Raw genomic sequence first — 20,104 nt, 5'->3', positions numbered from 1 at the left:
GGGCATCAAGTTTGTTAAATACATTTAACTAACTATATTATGGACTGTATCACTAATAGTGGTGGTTGTGGCTCAGGAGATTAGAGTTCAGGAGGTAGAGCAGTTCATCCAATGATCTGTGGATCGGCGGTTCGAAACCCGGTTCCACTGTCCACATGTGAAGTGTCCTTGGGCAAGACATTGAACCCTACATTGCCTCCAATGGGTCGGTCGGTGTTTGCTTGCCTCCATTAGGAAGTGAGGACGCTGGCTTGACTGTTCGCCACTTCACCTCCCAAAGTATGAATGAATGAACCATTGTAAAGCGCTTTGAGTTTGCAATATGCATAGTAAATGCGATAAAATGCAATCCATTATTATCATTAACTAGAATATTAACTGTTTCTACTTAGACTAAACAGTGTACCGGTATGTAAAGAATGTCTTGTCTTAACTCGTTCAACCTCTTATTAGAAAATATCAATCCCACGACTGTGCAATTCATTCCATGACCTTCTCGTTTATTTTCATACAAGCCAGGTGGCAAATGTAAACCATCACCCTACAGTAGGTCAACTCTGTCTGAATCAACACAGACGAGACAACTTCAAGACATTCATCTATCACGAAAATGACAATAGTCATATAACAATAATGCACTTGGTAACAATTACATTTTAAATGTAAGTTTAAGAAAACAGCATAAACACAGGACACGGCTTGTATGATTATTACAAACACAAAATGTTCTTCTGACAACACAAAATAAACACTTTTATAGAGCTTAACCCTTTCCTGTCTGACAGGCTAAGGAGCAGAGGCTCAGAATAGAGTATCGAAGTCCTGACGTCACTCTTTCATCCCCTGGGTCACGGAAGTCATTTCTCTATGGAGAATAATACTGGGTCATCTTAGAATCGTTTGGTATAAGAATTGTGGTTCAAAAATAAACAATTTATCCGGGCGCTATTGTGATGAATGGCTCTGTATGGTTTTACGATAGTCAGTCACTCATATTTGGTACAGTCTGTTTCTGGAGAAAATTAAATAAATTTGGCACCGGTAACATTAGCGTTTTCTCGATTTGTGCAAATCTTTGAATATATTTATTTTCAGCAAACGTTTGTAACTCAGATCTTTCTTTCTCTGGGTCCCTGTAATAAAATATTTTGAGATGGGGGTCCGTGGTCAAATAAATATAATTCTAGGGGTCCATACTTGACATTAAAAAGTTTGAGCACCATTGATCATAGAAACATACTTTTTTTCAAAAACCTTGGAAAGATTTAGAAGACATTTGTAGAATCGGGCTCAGGTCTTAATGGCTTAAACACGTCTATGGGAATTCAGAAAAAAACCTGACCCAGGTAGGATGTGTAAATGACGTCAGACTTGGGTGCTCTATGTGAGCTGGCTACAGGTTGTGTGCTTGTCGCACGTTCAGGGTGTCTCGCAGCATCAGGTCGCGGAGCCGCCACAGAGCGTCCGCCATGGTGTTGTGGGCTCCTTTGCTCTTCAGCCAGTGGGACGGCAGCCTGCTCTCCTGCTCTTTGGTCAGACGCACGTCTTTCTTTCGAGCTGCAAACAGACAAACATGGTAATTAATAATAACTAGAAAGAAGCAATTGGAAATTGCAAGTTTGGGTTGCCGTGATGCGAATCACACTTGCAAAAGAATTCCGTCTTACCATTTGGATTTTCCCCATTCAAGTCAATGGGGAAAATGTATTCACTAAAAGATTAATGGCCATATATGGAGATCTCTGTGTCAGTCCTTGTCCCTTTTATGCCCATATGGATATACTGTGTAATGATGTCAGTCATCTCCATATTTGGGAAAAGTTAAAATTTTAATTAAAGTCAATGGAGAAAATTAATTTACAAATACATTTATATAAATTAAACTATATATAACCTATCTCTTAGCAAAATGCTACATGTCCCGATGAAGCCGGTCGATTTGACCCAGATACAAAGAGGAAAACCCAAGTTTTCTGTAAAGCTACGATCTTGTTGATGAGTTTAACGTTGTTTAATAGAATAAAAAAATATATATAATAAAATAAAATAAATCTACCTGACAGGGCTTGATCCCACTTGCTAACGGTGCTGGATTCAGGAGTGAGGCCCTCGATGTATTTCAGGTAAGCCTCAGAGTGCAGTAGGCGCTGGGGCTTGGGAGGTGGAGACACAAACATAGGTGTTGAGGGTTGTTGCAGAGCAGGCTGCCCCACCTGGCCTTGTCCTGGGTATGGGGGTGGAGCCTGCTGCCCTGGACCCGTCATACCCGGCTGGAAAAACACATGTTAATTCATTCATCTCAGCACACGCACATCTGTATGATGTGTGATAGCAATGCTGGCTTTAATTGGGTTTTGGATAGTTCACCCCCAAAATGACTTTTATAATATTTTGCACCCTATCTGTCTGTCTGTCTGTCCGTCCGTCCGTCTGTGCGTGTGTCCGTCTGTTACCAGTTAATCTACGGCACCGTTGGCCCGGTCGCAGCCAAACTGTGCACACACACTCCCTGGATTTTCACATGGGCCTGTTATAGTGCCACCATGAGGCCGATTTTTGCAAAACTAATTTTTTGACAGCACTCCTACAGATTTTGTCCAAATACGCAAATCGGTAGACAGTATCTCTACAGATGGACATGGATCTGTCCGATTTTCCATATTCCATCCTGATTGGCCAAGATTGTCTTCCAAAGTTTGCAGGATTGGTCCGTTTTTGAACAAAATGCCTTAAAACATGAACACAGCGTGCAATTTTGTTGAAATTGTGCACGCACATTCCCAATAGGCCGAGGAACAAATGCCACCCTTTTCACATTGGCCTAATATAGTGCCACCAGAAGGCCACAATAACCTTCCAGACCTGGCGGAGACCTGTACTCGGAAGAGCACTGCTTCTAGATTTCTATCGATTACTCACCCCATGGAAACCTGAAGTCATGGTTATTTGGTTGCATTCCTAAGCCAAACATTTGAGGACTCTTTGTGTCTCCATAGGGAACAAAGCAGGCTTGTTGTATCTCATCAAATTATTGGGTTAGGAATGCGACAAAAACAAAATAATATCCATGGGGGTGAGTAATCAATAGAAAATATTTGTTTTGGGTGAACTATCCCTCCAGTTGTCCTCCACTCTGTCCAAATACTTAACAATAATTCATTTAGTTTTCCTCCACTCCTTCCAGATACTTAACTTTCTAAATACGAAAAGAGTTTACCTGGGGTGGTGCGTTGTTGTTGTTCCCCGGAGTACCTCCCATGCCACTGACACCTGTGAAGACATACTGTCTTGAAATAACCGTATACTGACTGTACCCCCTTGATTTTGGTTTGTTTATTTGACAAAATGTCATCTTTTATGTTTCATTGATGACTATCAAGATATTATTTGCGTGTCAGTGTATTGGCGGAAGTATTATTAAAGGTGGTGTAAGTGATATGATTTTGTTAAAGTATAAGTGTTAAATAACCCAATATTCAGATCATTGCTATATACTGTAGACTATAGAGTGCTGTTCAGTTACAGTAGTCTCGCAGTCTATCCAGCTATTTACTAAAAATAAAATATTTTTTTAGGTTGGGATAGAGCTTTAACCTTTTTAACCAAAAAGTATCACTTGCAGCACCTTTAAGGCTTGTAATTGTAGTTGGGCACAGTCAGTGGAATGTATTTTTTACCTATCTTCATCTAATGAATTGTTCTTTTCCAATAAATGGTACCAGCTCGACTCGACCTGGTACTCTTTTGTGGCCACACCTCCGTCGAGGTTCCAAGCAAACTGATATCTAATGGCAATTAACTCGACATTGGACTGAGCGATGTCAACCAGTTGGTCAGTATAACTAAAGGACCTGAGCCTATTGGTACAGGTAGCCCCTCCAGCAAAGGTAGAGTGGTAGACAGGAAGCAACTGCGTGGCAAGTGGAGTGGCTTAATAATGACAGCGCTCGCCTCTTACCAAGGTATGGCATTCCAGGGAACCCAGGCATAACGGGCAGGAGATGTCGGGGCAAGAGGACACGCCCCTCCATGCGATGTTGTGGTGTGCCAGTCATACTAAACATGCCTTCAAATGGGCCCTGCAGCCAGGGCATCATAGCTGGCCTATATGCACCTAGCTCAGGGAGGGACGGTAGTAATACACACACAACAGACACATGCAAATCGGTGAGACGTGCAACGTCTGCTGTGCCAGCCAACATGCAGCAGTATGTTCATTTTCACTGTACATGTCTCAGTGAAATCTACAGACCGGACTACAGAGGTGTAAAAACAAGAAGAAGAAAGGGTGATGGAAATGCACACTACAAAGAAGTCAGCACTTTTAAGCAAAGCACTGTTCACACACTAATGGATCTAGTAAGCCAGTAGAAAGACAGGTCAATTAGCTTTTGTTTGAATGAACTTTGCATGCAGTGAGGCAAGAGCACAGATGTATGGAGCCCATGCTGAAGGTGGAGCGATAATGAAACTTAATGAAAGGCCAGTTAATTCTAGCAGTTCAGCTTCTTATGCCAGACTCCCGAGCGTCCCCATTGGGACCCAGCTGCAACTGTGAGGGGTTACCTGACACAGGCGTCATGCTGGGACTAATCATTCCCATGGGGGTTGCGGGAGGCACCACACCCAACAGTGCCCATACTGGGGTACCTGCTCTTGCAGGGGAAGCCTGATACTGGGCTGCCCTCTCGCGCTCCTGCTGCTCGGCCACTTTAGCTGCTCTCTCTGCACACACACACACACACACACACACACACACACACACACACACACACACACACACACACACACACACACACACACACACACACACACACACACACACACACACACACACACACACACACACACACACACACACACACACACACACACACGTCTTTGACTGAGGATGGGTCAAAATCACAATACATTAGAATTGGAAGAACTGAGGCTCTCTGCTCACCTTCATACTCTGCTTTCTTGGTTCCCTCCAGGTTCCTCCACTCTGTTCCCACCAAGCGGCTCAGCTCCCCGAAGGAGAAGTCTGGATTCCTGGCCTTGATGACGGCCCGCATTTCACTGCTGAAGAGGATATAGCCACTCATGTTGATCTTTCGCTTCGAGCCCTCTTTCTTCGAAAGGCCTTTTATGGACTTCGGTGTTGACTGGACAAAAAAAAGCGACTTAAGCGATTTAAAAGAAATTCTTCCACATTTACACATCAGCTTGTCGACTTTTCTTTTTTACATCATGAGTAACAAATCCACAGCTCTGACCTGAGGAGGAGTGTAAGGCATGATATCCATGTCGGTAGACAAGGCGGTTTGCAGCTGAGGGAGGGAGCGCTCCCCTAGCTCGCCATCGTCCTCGCCCAGGTCCTCCAGTTCCTCGTCGGTCATGTCGGCAAACTTGGCCTCCAGCATCTCAATCTTCTTGTTCAGCAGGGGAGATGGTTCCTTCTGGGGCACTATGAGCTTCCTGTGTGAAACGGAGGTGAGAAATATACTAGACAAAAAAAAGAAGAACTAAACTAAAGACTAAAGACTAAATAATACTTATTTTTACCATGATAATCTTTATCTCCTACAAAGCCCTCAACAACCAGACTCCCAGATACTAGACTCCCAGATACTTCTCTGACGTGCTCAAACACCACGTCCCTTCCCACTTCCCACTCCCTCAGCTCTGGGGATGCCAACCTCTTGGACATCCTCAAAACAAAGAAACACACCTGGCGTGATAGGGATTTCTGAGTTGCAGCCCCCTCCCCTTTGGAACTCATTCCCACCACACATAAAGGCGCCCCCACCCTTGCCCTGTTCGAAGCCTCTCACCTAAAATAGTAGACCTCATCTTCCACCACCTTCCCAGAGAGGGAGAAGCGCTTGAGGCCCTTGAACTTCTTCATCTGCTTCTCGCTCTCAATGTAGCGACTCTCGCACAGTAGAATGTCCTCTTCAGGCACTTCAGTTGGGCGGCATGACAGATAGTCCTTGAAAGAAGACACCCAACATTTTCCTGTGCCGAACAAAAGAGAGAAAAACTAGAAAAACAAAACAAATGGCAAATGTGGCACAGTGGCACTGAACCAACACATATGAACTCTCAAACTTTTGGCTACAGTAAATGTATTCTTCACTTCAGAAGGACATGAAGAGGACACCTATGATGCAGGTCATGGGACAAGCCTCCTCCAGGTTGCTTAGGAACACTTCCCTCTTGTAGAACATCTTAGTGGGCTCGTGTTCTGTTTCCTCTGGATGAATGAAGATGGGACCAAAGAAGTAAGCTGCTCCATCTCGCACCCACATCTTCTCGATCCTGTTCGGTAGAACAAAATGTTAACCACTTAAAAGCCTCTATAGCCTACTTGGTAAACTGGACATGAGTTGGTCAGGTACTCGGCCACAGAGAATGATGTGCCCCAGATTAATCAAGCCTCACCTTTTAAGATGAAAACAATTCACAAAAATCAAACTATATCCACAACTTTCCAAAGTCCCATCGTGCATTGCGCAGAGGGTGCAGGCAGCTTCCGGCGCCGCAGCCGAGTGTGATCTACAAGCTCACGGCGGCTGCAACTGTGACGCGACGTGAGTTTGTATGTCTGCTGTTAACCGGAAGTGTCCCACAAATAATGCTACAGTAAATTCTGGCGGAAACAGGTGGATATTTTCCTAGCCCTTCTTCAATCAAGCTCTATATATTCATAAATATACTTATAATTTTAGCTTAAACAAACACTCGGATATTGAAATTTCATTTTCTGTCAGTCTCTAATTCCAAGCTGTTTCAGATGCAATACCAAAATTCCCTTTGTTGGCAACGGGGCGCTGTCTTTGGGCTAAAATTGGAACGATACAGAGGATATTAGAGAACCACGATGAAAACCATGTAGAGTCAATTGTAATCTTCTCTGTATCGTTTCAATTTTAGTACCACTTTACCTCATGGTTCCACCCATATATACATAGTCTCAATAGAATATAGCCTCACAAAAAGTACTGCCCCCTTCTCTAGGGGGCCCAATAGGAAATGGGCCCTGGCCCCTCACACCAGTCCTCATTTCAGAAGAGAACCGTTCGGACACACTCACTCAGAAAATCACTGAAATGAAAGGCAAGGCTTAGAGTTAATGAATGTTTTTTTGGGGGGGCTGGAAGAGACACTGGGAAGATCAAAAAAGAAAAAAAAAAGAAAAGAAAAATGGATTAAGTATTTCCACCATAATGTATGCAGCACACAATTTCCTCTACCTGCCCACTCGGTGGCGCGCCAGTCCATGGGATCCGATGTAGACACAGTCTCCCACTTTAAGCCAAAAATTGTTGTAACAGAGCTGTTCATAGTACTGAGACCCTGGCTCTCCATTGGTCATATCAAAGGGTACATCCTCCCTCTCCTGCACACACACACACACACACACACACACACACACACACACACACACACACACACACACACACACACACACACACACACACACACACACACACACACACACACACACACACACACACACACACACACACACACACCATATGATTCTCTATGTTAAGTTGATGTCCATTTCATACATTTTCTACTTTTAGATGCTCAGAACGTACCTTATCGACAAAGACATCTGTCACTTTGCTGTCTTCAGTCAGGTCTGGGGGCTTAATGTCTTCGTGTTCGTGTTTGGGGGCAAACATGGAAGCCACACGGACCACGGGCAGCGGCACCTGTCTTGGAACAAACCTAACGGAGCTCAAGGGCATGGTCCACATCTTGATCTTCTTGAATGACTTGGCCTTGGCAGAGTAGCGTGACTCACAGACATAGACGTCCTCAGCCCTGAAACCCTCTGGATGGAGTTTGAAGTAGTCCTGCAAGCCGCCCAGGCAAATATCTTTGCTCAAAGCTGAACAGACAGACTTTTATAATAAAAAAAAAAAGCTGTGGTTCAACAGACTTGGAAAAAGAAGAAAGCATGCACTTACCTTCACAAACATGACCACACACTTGCCCAGAATCTTGCTGACGGGAGCTTTGTTGTAATAGTCACTCTTAAAAACCTCCTTCTGGAGGAACTTGCGTGTAGCGAGATGGAATGTTTCACTGGGCCTGTAGAACCAGCAACCGTACAACCACTTCTCACCTGGAATTAGAATAAGTGAAGAAAGATTGCCTTAAGTTCAGCTAGAGTGGATTTGTGCATGCCCTATCACCCCCATTCATGAGATAGCAGCCATTATGTTTTCTTCAAATGTAAACAAACATGGCTGCCATGTTTGAAAGATGGGGTTGGTCTGGGGGTCAAACATGCAATTTCGTGATCGCGATCATGCCTAGTAGATAGTAGGAACTAGGAAGTAAAAAATAAAAATAATAATAATAATAAAATGGTGGCGTCAAACAACAATCAACACAGGAAACTCGTGATAGAGCAGTCAATGAGTTAAAGAGGGACTGACCAGCATCGTCTTGCCAAAGACGTTCTATGCAGATGATGTGAGGCTGGAGCTTGGTCTCCGCAGGCTCAACATAGACGTAATCTCCCACATGGTACATGTTATCCTCAAAGCTGCAGTCCTGGCTGTAGGTGCGTTGTAGGCTTGACTGCCACACGCCGCCAACAGAGTCATCACCTTTCTCAGCTTCTGGAAATTAACAACACGCTAGGTAGAAATACTATACTAGTAAGACGCCTCAGGGCGACAAGCACGCCATGTCTTTGCCATCTGGCCAGTAATGTATATCGGACCAGTTACCCCTATATATGGAGATCCATGGCATGTACTGTATATGGAGATATGCTGTGAGAGCCAAAACATGCTTACTCAGTTATTCGTTATGTGAAAGTCCTAAGACATCCATGACATCTGATATCATACATACAATCCCATTTATTATATACATCCATTAAGACGACATGAGATGGGTTACCAGAGTATGTTAACAACAGCACAGCAGTATACCTTTTTTCTCTTCCTCTCTCTTGAGCTTATCCTCCTCGTACTCCTTGGGGAGCTTCCCTTTCTTCTCTTTTTCCACGTCGCTGTGCAGGTGTTTGGACGTGTAGCTGAGCGCGGGCGAGAGCAGGATCTCTCCATTTTTACACAACTCATCCCTAATCCGGATAAAGAACTGCTGCAGTTCCACAGCGTCCTCAAAGATCTCAGAGTCCGTCCTAAAATAAACACAAGGTGTGACACTCAACAGCTATGTCGTGTCATGAGCTTGGGAGGCAGACCTTCACGAGAAGAGACAATTAGCTATACAGTAGACGACTATGCACATTTACCTATTCAGCCGCCTGGCCTTCTCCAGCACTTCGAACATGTGATCCTGGAACACGTCCAGCCTCTTGTAGCGGCCTTGGTCCACGTTGGCCCGGATCACCTCGAAGTTGAGGCGGGGCCTGTCCGGGGCGACGGGGTCCAGCGCGGGGATCTCGGCCAGCGAGTCGCTGTAGCAGCGGCCCTCGTCGTCCTGGTGGCCCAGCACCGACACGAACAGGCTGCGGACCAGCTCCTGGATGAGGCGGGCCACGTCGGGCACGTGGGTGTCCTCGCCCCCCTCCAGGTCGCGCCGCGTCTCCAGCAGCACACGGTGGAGCACCAGGGCGTCGCGGTAGATCAGGGACCCGGGCTCGTTGTACGTGCAGGCGTTGTTGAACATGAGGACCAGGTCCTCCACCAGCGCATCCACGTCCTGGTACTTGTTGGCCAGCATGTGGTTCTTGACCTGTTCCCAGAGGGTGGAAAAAGTACTCATATTTTTTCACTTGAGTAAAAGTATCAATACTGCAATGTAAAATACTGCAAATACTCTGTTACAAGAAAAAAGACCGGAATTCAAAGTTTACTTGAGTAAAAGTACAAAAGTATTGTTGGTATCAAAATGTATTTAAAGTACCAAAAGTTAAATTACTATGTAAAAGCTCACAATGCATCGCGATTTTCATTTGTCCGAAATGCATATAAGGCTGAAGTGGTTAATGTATGTTTTGTAATAATAATCAAAATCTACAAAGTAACTAATGTTTTCAAATAAATGTAGTGGAGTAAAAGTGCAATACTTGGATCCGAGATGTAGTGGAGTAGAAGTAAAAGTATTGGAAATTGGAAATACTCGATTACAAATAAATCAAAATTGTACTTAAGTAAATGTACTTGGTTACTTGACACCACTGACCTTTTCCATGTCCATGGGTTTCTTGATGGCGAGGTAGTAGTCGGGCAGCTCGGCGCGGGAGGGCAGCCGCAGGAAGATGGTGCTGAGGCGGCGGCCGCGCTTATCCGTGTAGGTCTTGACCGCCTCGTACAGCTCGTTCAACTTCTGCTGCAAGGGGGTCAGGTACTTGGATTTCTTCAAAGTGATGCTGTTCTTCCCTGCAATCAAAGTGTGCGTGAGTTAGCATTATTAGTCTATGTATTTGTATTTTGTTGGTATCGGGACGCTCATAGGCGATTTTATAGGGGGTGCAAAGGGTGCACTTGCACCCCATGGCCACCAGGGGGTACTCAAGTAAGTAAATGTATTTTACACACAAGTTGTTGCAAAATAACTAATAAATCATATAGACAAATATGCTCATTGTGTCTAGAAAAATCACCTGTTTTTGTTTATATTGTGTTAGGTAAAAAAATAAACCTTAGTGACGCGTTAAAACATCCCGAATATTTTCGCTTAAGTTGCGCTCATAAGCGCGTGCAGAGGAACCCATGTCTTGCACCCCCTGCTAGAAGAGGCTAGAATCGCCTATGGGGACGCTGTATCCGCAAGGTTAACGCGATCTGCTTGCCTAGGAACGTACTTATTTTTAACTTAGGGGACATCATGTCGTCATCATCGGTCACTGGGCCAAGTTCCCTGCGTCTGTCCTTCAAAACTTTGTCCAGGATCTCAGCATCATTATAGACCTAGAATAGGGACAAGATGTTCTTAGCAAGGGGCATTTGGTTGATTTGGAAATATCTCTCTTATTTTGATTGATTGGATACTTTATTAGACAGAAATGCAAACAGCAACAGAGTACAGTCGAACACTTGGTCTAAAAGGAAAACACAGCAGAAAGTCCTAGCGGGCTTGTTTCCATTCGGGTCCTATGTTAAGTATTCGATTTATATAGGAAATATTCATAGTTCTATAGTGAAGCGTATAATAATGACTCGAAGACATTTAAAAACAATACGTTTAAATCAACCCTGGTGATTTTACAGGCTCAACACTTTTATTAACATAAACAGGGGCTGCTATGCTGTACCTGGGAGCCTTCCTCGTTGTAGTGTCGTGCATTGCGGAACATGAGCCTGAAGTCATCCATCATGTTTTCCTCAGTCGCGTACTTCTCCGATCGGATGTTGTACTCGATGGTTCTCAGGTCCATGGGCTCCAGGATGACCTTGTAGTAGTCAGGGTAGTCCTTCTTGGAGGGCTTGACCATGAAGAGTTCACACAGTCTTCGGCCGCTCAGCCGAGCCTCGGTCACGGCGTTGAACAGGACTTTCATGCGGTTCTTCTTGGTGTTCTTCTTGTGGCTTCAAAGTGGTTGGACAAGAGATCAACAAGCAAAAACGTCAGACAAGCTAATCTTCTCTTTTCTGGAGAGAAAGGGGGAAGCTAGGAGGGTTAAAATAGAGCCCAGGTGGGTCTACCTTTTTCTCTTCAAGCTGCCCGTGTCAGACGTGGCAGAGGAGAGCATGCTGTCCCCGTCATCGTCATCCCTCTGCAGAAGTTCCTTTTTCTTCAGCTAGATGGAGATTATGTCATATTAAGTGATATAGGTGTACAGTAAAATAAATTAATACCTTTAACTCATACCCTGCCAAAAAAGACGTTTTCTATAATAAAAACGTCTTTTTAACTATGGACCTCCCTGCCAGACGTCTTCTGGACGTCTTTTTAAAAAAATATATATATATATATATATATTTTTTTTTTGAAAAAAATGTTTTTGAAAAAAAAAAATGTGGACCTCCAACAGTGTACTAGCCATGATCGCGAAATTGCATGTTTAACCCCCATACCAACCCCATCTTTCAAACATGGCAGCCATGTTTGTTTACATTTGAAGAAAACATAAGGGCTGCCTTCTCCTGAATGCCTGAACGGATTTCCAAGCGGATTTTTTTGTTTGAAAGCTGTGAAAAGCATGCACATGCATAGTGCATGATCTGTGCACGAATGTGTGCACCAGCGTGCACACTATTTTTTTAACCCTTTGTTGGCGAACCGGCAATATAAGAGGTCCCACTTTAAATATGGCACCGAAGAAGTTAAGACGCCCAAATGGCAAGAAGCAAGGTCGCGCACATGGGCGCATGCACGCATATGCCTGGGTGACAGCAGACTGCTGGCCGAGTGCTGCCCCTTTGGCATCAGATCAACATTGAAAAATGCACAGGCCTGGTTGGTTGTTTAAGCTGGACAAAATCTGGCCATATTTTCCAAATATATGGAGATGACTGATGTCTGAAATCATAGATGTTTGACGTCATAGACCACATGAGACGAGCGTGACATGAGTGTCTACGCAATTTCTTGAGTACAATGTGTCGTTATGCAAAACGTTGTGAGCTTGTAGATTGGCTATCTTTGAAACGTTCTGAAAGCGAAAGTAGTTTAGAGCGAAGCGATAAGTATTAACATGATCTTGTGACTAAATAATAACTACATTAGATCCATTGGAACGCAGGTTCTTTTTCCCATTTCCTGAAAATCTTTTCTACCCGAAAGCAACAAAATATGAACACCTCCTCAGACTTGAAAAGGATGCTATAGCAGGAACCGACCTGCTGAACGTGCTGGAGTTTGAGCGCCCGCTTGTAGATGGAGGAGTGAGGCATGTTGTAGCGTTTGGCGTTCTCAAACATCAGAGTCAGATCTGCGTCGAGGTGCTCCACGCTCTCATACTCGCCGCTCTTCATCTTGTTCCTGTGGGGAATTACGGGCTCTCACATTTGGGAAGGAGGGGACAGAAATACCGTATTGTGTACAGTATGTGTGTGTCTGAATGCCACGGGGATGGAAAATAAAAAGAGAGAATTGTGTTGAAACAAAAAGCAAAAAAAACAACAACAATACCAACAAAGCAAAACTGAAAACTAACTAGCACCAGTATGTAGTTTGAATATCAGAATAGGCAGAGTTTTGTATTGTTGACTAGAATGGTTGCATCGCTGGATTGATCAAATTCACAGAAGGCAGTGGACATTATTAGACATATACACATATATCACAAATAAAACACTATAGTAATAGTGATATTGTGTTTCTAACATTAATGTGTTCCAAATATCCACTTGTATCGTTACTTTGATCAATGTTTGCCTATTGTCTCTCCTAACTATGGTACCACCTCAATACAGCATGGAATTCTGGACAAAATCTTATCCAACGATAACAAAAAAAATCTACGTTTTGGGTCTGAGGTGCTCAATCTCATCAAATGGTGGTCCATGGCTCAAATTCCGAATAAAAAATGGACCTTGATATGAAAATGGTTGGAAACCACTGGTGTAGTTAGGAAGGAACAAGTTGATCTGAGATTCTAGTTTTTTTTTTGCCCATACATACCTGATCTGAAAGAGGCAGATGGGCTGGCTGATCTGCTGGTAGTAGTCTGGGTAGTCCTTCCTGGAGGGCAGCTGCAGGAAGGGTTCAGAGATCAGCTGGCCCTGGCTGTTCCTGCCCCCTCGCACCGCCTCGTACAGCCTGAAGATGGGGTTGCTCATGTCCATGCTGGAGTGCAGGCTCTCTGCCTCCGACTCCCCCTCGTCGTAGTGCACAGAGCCTGAGCAACACAAAACACTGACGTTGAGGGCGGAAATATGAACATATCACACCCATACACTCCATTCACTACACCGGCTTCCAGTCTCCTCTAGGATAGATAGATACCTTTATTATCCCAAGGGGGAAGATCAGTCACCCAGAGGCAGCACAGCAGTTTAAGGTTTACTTTACACAGTTACAGAGAAGTATGAAAAGAAAAAAAAAGTACTGTTGTGTACAGTAAAAAAGCAAGGCACAATAAAAGAAGAATATATACATAAAGCGTCAAAAACAGTCAACGCACATAAGTATCACGTCACAACACAAGGAGCAACACTTAAAGAACAACTTATCAATGCAGTGCCAAACAAAAGTGTTCATAACAGTCAATGCTGGTCTGTCAAGTATCTCACCATGTCAAACACAAGCGGAAAAAAAAGTGTCCATTGGTCAGTGCAACTATTGTTCCAGTTAACCCATTTAGGGTTAGAATTATTGAATGCTTTAACCAGTGAAAAATAGCAGATATACAAGCTCACAGCGCGGCACCGAGTGCCGCGCTGCGAGCTTGTAGATCTGCTATTTTTGAAAAAGTCGTGAAAATGTGTGCAAATCTTTGAATATATGTATTTTCAAAGCGAACGTTTGTAACTCAAATTTTGCTTCTGGGTGGTCCCTGGAACTAGATATTTTGAAATGGGGGTCTGTGGCCAAATAAATATCATTTTGGGGGTCCTTCACATGTAAAGGTTTGAGCACCACTGACATAGTAGTCTCTCAAGAACAGACTAACTGAGCTCCAGTTAAGTGAAAAGGACCTTTTCTTTGATGATGGCTGGCCAGATTGCTGCCATAGAAACATTAGTTTTTTTTCCCAAAAATCTTAGAAGGATTCAAAAGACACTTATAGAATCGGGTCAAAATTCTAATTCTCACGATTTTTCAAAAATAGCAGATCTACAAGCTCGCAGCGCGGCACTCGGTGCCGCGCTGTGAGCTTGTATATCTGCTATTTTTTTATATTTTTAATGCATAAAATATTGCGTCATAATGTGTTCAGGCCTAAAAGGGTTAAGTTAGGTAAAAGTTGTCCTAGGTTACAGTTGTCCTTGTCAAGCGACTGTTGTGTGTCTCATTGTACAGAGTACAAGGTCTCCCTCCTTACCCATCAGTGCATCCACAGCCACGCCCCCTTCGTTCTAAAGGAATTCATCGAACCCCCTACCTCCACCCGCTCCCTTCGCTCTGGAAACTCGAACACACTCAAAACCAATAATGACGAATCTCACCACGAATGGGGGACCGGGCCTTCTGCTCAGCTGCTCCTCGGCTGTGGTATGCCCTCCCTGACCACCTGAGAGCACCACAGTCCGTTGACTTTCTTTTTAACAAGGCATTTGCCTAGATTAGAAGGACTTATTGATGCCTTGTATATAAATGTCCAGTGACTGACAGATGCCAAAAATAAGGGTCAAAAGCTATACCAGAGAGAATGCCTTCCTCATCACTTTCATACTGGAGTGCCATGGTTATGGCAGAGAGCCGGTCTCCCTGGGCTGTCCTTCTGTTCCTTAGAGAGAGAGAGAGAGAGAGAGAGAGAGAGAGAGAGAGAGAGAGAGAGAGAGAGACAGAGACATGGGACAATTATAATTTAATATTGTTTATTAAAGAAAAAACGGTGTGTGAAAATAATTGGATACAGTTCTTTAGTAGGCAAGCTCTACAAGTATTTTGGCCACAATAACCGTGACATGAAACGTTCATATCATCCATATAAGTTAACAGGACTTTATTCCACATGCTTTCCAATGTGAAAAGGGTACCTAATGCGAATGCTGGACTTGACGGGTTCTGAGTGTTCCATGTCAGCCCTCTTTAGTTGAAAAATCCTTTTGATGGAATTTGCATCCTTCAGCAAAGAAGTGGATTATCACTCAAAAGTATTTTGGACTTCATATACAAGTACAGTACTACTAAGTGCTACACACACACACACACACACACACACACACACACACACACACACACACACACACACACACACACACACACACACACACACACACACACACACACACACACACACACACACACACACACACTCTCATTTACCTTAAAAACCTGTGATCCAGGTTCATTATATGTTTTGGCATTCTTTACCAGTAGATCTATGTCTTTAGCCATGGCACTAACACTTCTGTAGTTGTTCATCTAGTAAAACAAGACAAAACATCCAAGATACAATTATATTACCGGTAATTCAATTTCTCGAAATCTGCTGCATGTAACATACAATATATCCAAAACACAAAATGAAAAAAGCACAATGGCATACCTGAATCTTTTGTGCGATGAGTTTCAGATCTATCGGTTCCTTAATGATGGCATAATAGTCTGGGTATTGCTGACAAAAAGCAAAACCTGCATTGTCAAAGCCATGCTGCTTTATTCTCATACTGCCACTTACTGCAAAGTAATACAGATAGTACACACATACCACTTTGGAGGGCAGCTTCTGGAAAAGCTCACTGAGTAGACGGCCAGAAGGTTCGGCATAACACAACACGTGATCGAGGATCTGCTCAAGAACCTCTTTCAAGCATGTGGGTGCATTCTGTCAAAATTAAACAAAATCACTTTATAATGAGGAAATATCACTTGTATCGGTGGTTCCCAATCTGGGGTTCGGGCCACCCTTGGGGGAGGTGCGCCAAAGATCACAGGGGCCTTGTCTGTTGTTGTGACGTAGTTCAAAGTGTTAAACACGTTGCACAAAAACATTACTTGCATTTGTGAGTAATTAAAAAGAAGATTGCAGAAATAGCGAAAATAACAGATGTACAAGCTCTTCATGATGTGACATGTAACATGTTCACTATTTGTTGTACGAAAAGTATGTACAGGGCTTACGTGCTTATCATGTTTGAAAAACCAGATTGTGAGGGCGACTGTGCATGCATGTGTTTGTGTGTGTGTGTGTGTGTGTGTGTGTGTGTGTGTGTGTGTGTGTGTGTGTGTGTGTGTGTGGGGGGGGGGGGGGGTGTCTTAAGGGGGGCTCCAGGGAAAAAAAGGTTGGGAATCACTGACTTTTATTATTAAACATTTCAAGACGAACAACCAAATGTAGTGTAAAAAGTACATATGAGTGAGAGCGAGTCACCTCGTCCTCAGCAGAACCTCCAGGATTATCCAGGACGTCGTACCCGTCGTCGTCATCGTCATCATAATCCCCTCTCTGAACAAACTCATTCTTGGTTCGGAGGTACAGGTCCCATAATCTACAGGCTGCCCTGTACTCAGGACTCTCTGGCTACACACACACAATGTAAAGACTTGATTTATCACCTATTAAATGTTGTTTGTGTATGCTGTGTGTGTATATTTATATACTGTATATATAATTTATTGTAACAAAAGTACTTTTCTAGTATAACCATTAACCTATCATATCATCTGTTGCCAACTAATTCAGTTACAAAGGTTGTTGTTACCTTATAGTAAGTCTTTGCATTGTTGAATAAAAGCTGAAAGTCATGCGTGAGTTGCTCCACGTCGTCGTACTCCTCCATCTTTAGTTTCTGCTGGATCTTCATCATGTCGATAGGCTGAGACACCACGTGGTAATAGTCGGGCTGATTCCTTGTTTTAAGAAATAAGCACACTTGTATAATCTACCTACAGTACTTGGCTTTAAGAATCTGTTATATCAACTGTGTAGTGCAGGGGTCTTCGATGCTTTTCGACGCCACTACATATTGTATAAAATTGTGTTGCAGATTAAACGTTTTAATAGATAGTTTCATGTCTAATGTGTATTTTCAGACAGTCAACCTTTTTTCAATATTTAGTAAATTCTGTACTTGGTCTGCTCTTTTCCCCTCTACACCAACTCTCTGAGAATCTGCTATTTTCGGCTAATGTTCCCCATCACACATAGTCCTGGACCCCCGGTTGAAGACCCCTGGTGTAGTGCTGTGTGCAGAGGATGTACAATTTCCACCGTTCACCTTCTTTTGGGGGCTCTGATGAACAGCTCACATAGCATCCTGCCCTGGTCATCCTTGTAATCTCTGATTGTGTTATAAAGTTCATGACACACAGCAATCTGCAAGGGGTAAGACCAAATTAAGAAATGTATGTACATCCCTAGGCTATACCGCTTTAGTAAATAATTTGAGTGACATTTAACATTTTAAATCTATTCTACACCAACACATCCAGTTGTGGAAAAGAGAACATAAAATATGCCAATTTACAGGATCAACAGTTGGAATGTTTGAAGGCCTTCTCCTCTTCCTCCCTGCGAAAGACACTGATGATGACGGCTGGCTGTCTTCGAAGTCTCCTCCACTCACACTGCTACACGGGGATGTCGTCCTTCTCCTTTTCAAGGCCATGACGACAGAACCCCTGAGGCGAAGATGCATTTTGATTTAATCGCAACAATTTGATTGATTGATTGACTGAATACTTTATTAGCAGTTTTGCAAAGGAAAAGCACAAGACAGTAAAATTCAGATACAAGGTCTACTAATAGGATTGAAACCTAAGAAAGCACTATGGCTTGCTTATAATTATTATTTACAATCAATTACATTATTGTTTAATTGCTATAATAAAGCACTGATAAATTATATATTTTTAATATGTTTTATGTCACAATGTGTCAAAAGTGTGCGCCTGTGCGGCACTGCCTTCCACTGACTGAGCACCACACGGATTAACAGCTGTCACTAGCTATTGGTAATTGACTGGATTGTTTTTTGACCGCTGACACCTGCAGTACTCTCTCATCTCATGCCATCATCACCTGTCAATCCATGTCAACCGCATCAGGACCAGTGATGCCAATTTAAGGATGATGAGAGACTAATACAATTTTAATCATGGGTCTACAGTAGGTAAATGTCAGCATACCTAAAGATTATTGCATAACTCAGTGTGCATGGATCTGAAGCAAGAAGCTATGCAACACAGACAGCTGTGCGGCTTTGGCCACCAACTGAGCGTCACACTGTTACAGTAATATATGCAGGGAGTCAGACAGCTAAAGGCTAGCGGTAACGGCTAGCTGTCTGCAGCATCTTAAGATGAGACACAAAGGCATCACTGCATGCAAACCGTGAGCACAACGCTGAGCAAACCAACATTCTCGTGGGTCGTATACGTCCGTTTGATTCACTTGACATTATTAAAGGTGCTTACCTTTTGTCACTACGTTACAAGACTCACAAAAAAGCCTATCATCTATCGATTATAGTGGAGAGAGGATGAAACAGTTAAGTTTGCGGCTGTGTTACGATCACTTCCTTTTGGATGTCTTATGTCTTTCAAAATAAAAGTGTTGTGTGCCACCATACCTGGACGCGTGATTGGAAATGACACCCGGGCTCCAGACGGAGCCGCTTGATTGTCCACGACACTGCAAGCGGCGCGAAGGCCAGCGGACCTTGGTCCTGCTCTTCGCCCCCGAGCGCCGCAGGCGCGAGTGGCCGCGAAGAGCGGGCCAGGGCCGCGCGGCCGGCGGAGCGCCGCGCGAGTTACGAAGCCGTGGTGAATGCAATCGTTATATTTATGCCCAGGCCGTAAGGCCTGGGCAAGCCCACGATAAACGCCCTGTCCAAGCGACTACAATTGAGCGCTCCCTAGCTCCGCTTCAGCCAATCAAAAGCTTCGGTGGGCGGGGTTTCCCTGGAGCCCGGGTGTCATTTCCAATCACGCTACATGGACTCATTTTATTTTGACACTGTAACCCAGTCCCTGGAATCTGGTAACTGTCTGGCAACATAGACTGGCACCTAATATTTAATTTAAACCCATGATGACCCATGTGGTTTCCAACTGAAAATCAATGAAAATGTATTTCACTGCCCCACACTGACATAAAGAAATAATATTGCATGAAGCATATTCCCATTTTTTTTCTTACTCCCAAATGTAATTCACACACATACTGTGTTATCACTGCTGTTGTATCCTACTGTTGTATCCTACTGACTCACCTGCCAGTGAGGAGACCCCACCGGCAGGACGTAGGGTCTTCGTGCAACACTCCCTGCTTACAGGTGTCGCCCCCAGCCCGTAGTGGGGGCCTGGGGGGAGAGACATACGATGCAAAATCAGACTGTGGTTTCAGGCTCAGCCTATGGTCTCAGCCAAGCTTTTGAGCTGTGCTATCCGCTCTACATCTGTCTTTGTATATCCCGTGCCCCATCCCACATTGGCCAATCTTCCTGGGATTTAATGAAATTAACTCATAAATAGCACCACCCCCCCCCCCCCCCCCCCCCCCTTTTATTTTTTATTTTTTTTACAAATCACCTCACTATGCTGATGTTATCATATGGCCACAAATGCCCAT

At 43.8% G+C, this 20,104-nt stretch overlaps 1 protein-coding gene across 3 annotated transcripts; it reads right to left on the bottom strand.

Annotated features, from left to right (window-relative positions):
* Window positions 1-520: 520 nt before the first annotated feature.
* On the bottom strand, window positions 521-19,027 carry LOC308287504 (protein polybromo-1-like). 3 transcript variants are annotated; one of them, XM_080728700.1, is made up of 31 exons: window positions 18,949-19,027; window positions 18,000-18,153; window positions 17,751-17,848; window positions 17,235-17,382; window positions 16,904-17,053; window positions 16,241-16,357; window positions 16,079-16,147; window positions 15,856-15,954; window positions 15,567-15,652; window positions 15,228-15,313; window positions 13,546-13,762; window positions 12,762-12,903; window positions 11,625-11,719; window positions 11,234-11,507; window positions 10,784-10,889; window positions 10,162-10,358; window positions 9,269-9,711; window positions 8,943-9,154; window positions 8,439-8,624; window positions 7,965-8,122; window positions 7,590-7,850; window positions 7,239-7,384; window positions 6,146-6,303; window positions 5,817-6,000; window positions 5,259-5,460; window positions 4,946-5,147; window positions 4,567-4,725; window positions 3,959-4,114; window positions 3,218-3,270; window positions 2,057-2,153; window positions 521-1,557 (listed from the first exon to the last, which is right to left on the bottom strand). In XM_080728700.1, exons 2-31 carry the CDS (start codon window positions 18,138-18,140, stop codon window positions 1,394-1,396), a joined length of 4,806 nt encoding a protein of 1,601 aa, XP_080584826.1. In that variant the 5' UTR covers window positions 18,141-18,153; window positions 18,949-19,027; the 3' UTR covers window positions 521-1,393. The 3 variants fall into 3 exon arrangements, with proteins under 3 accessions (XP_080584826.1, XP_080584824.1, XP_080584825.1); XM_080728698.1 differs by lacking the exon at window positions 3,959-4,114 and having other exon boundaries at window positions 4,651-4,725; XM_080728699.1 differs by lacking the exon at window positions 3,959-4,114 and having other exon boundaries at window positions 4,651-4,725; window positions 8,439-8,621.
* Between the last annotated feature and the right edge of the window lie 1,077 nt (window positions 19,028-20,104).

The sequence above is a fragment of the Nannobrachium achirus genome (genome assembly GCF_963921795.1).
Source record: "Nannobrachium achirus genome assembly, chromosome: 6".
In the NCBI taxonomy this organism is placed as follows: domain Eukaryota; kingdom Metazoa; phylum Chordata; class Actinopteri; order Myctophiformes; family Myctophidae; genus Nannobrachium; species Nannobrachium achirus.
Note: the sequence above shows the minus strand (reverse complement) of the source record. Positions and strands in the feature narration are given on the sequence as shown.

Coding starts and splice junctions, on each gene's coding strand:
- LOC308287504 (XM_080728700.1), bottom strand. CDS start 18,140: ATGGCCTTGAAAAGGAGAAGGACGACATCCCCGTGTAGCAGTGTGAGT. Junction 9,155..9,268: donor AAGGCCAGGCGGCTGAATAG/GTAAATGTGCAT, acceptor TGTTTATTTTAG/GACGGACTCTGAGATCTTTG. Junction 5,461..5,816: donor GATGAGGTCTACTATTTTAG/GTGAGAGGCTTC, acceptor CGTTTCACACAG/GAAGCTCATAGTGCCCCAGA.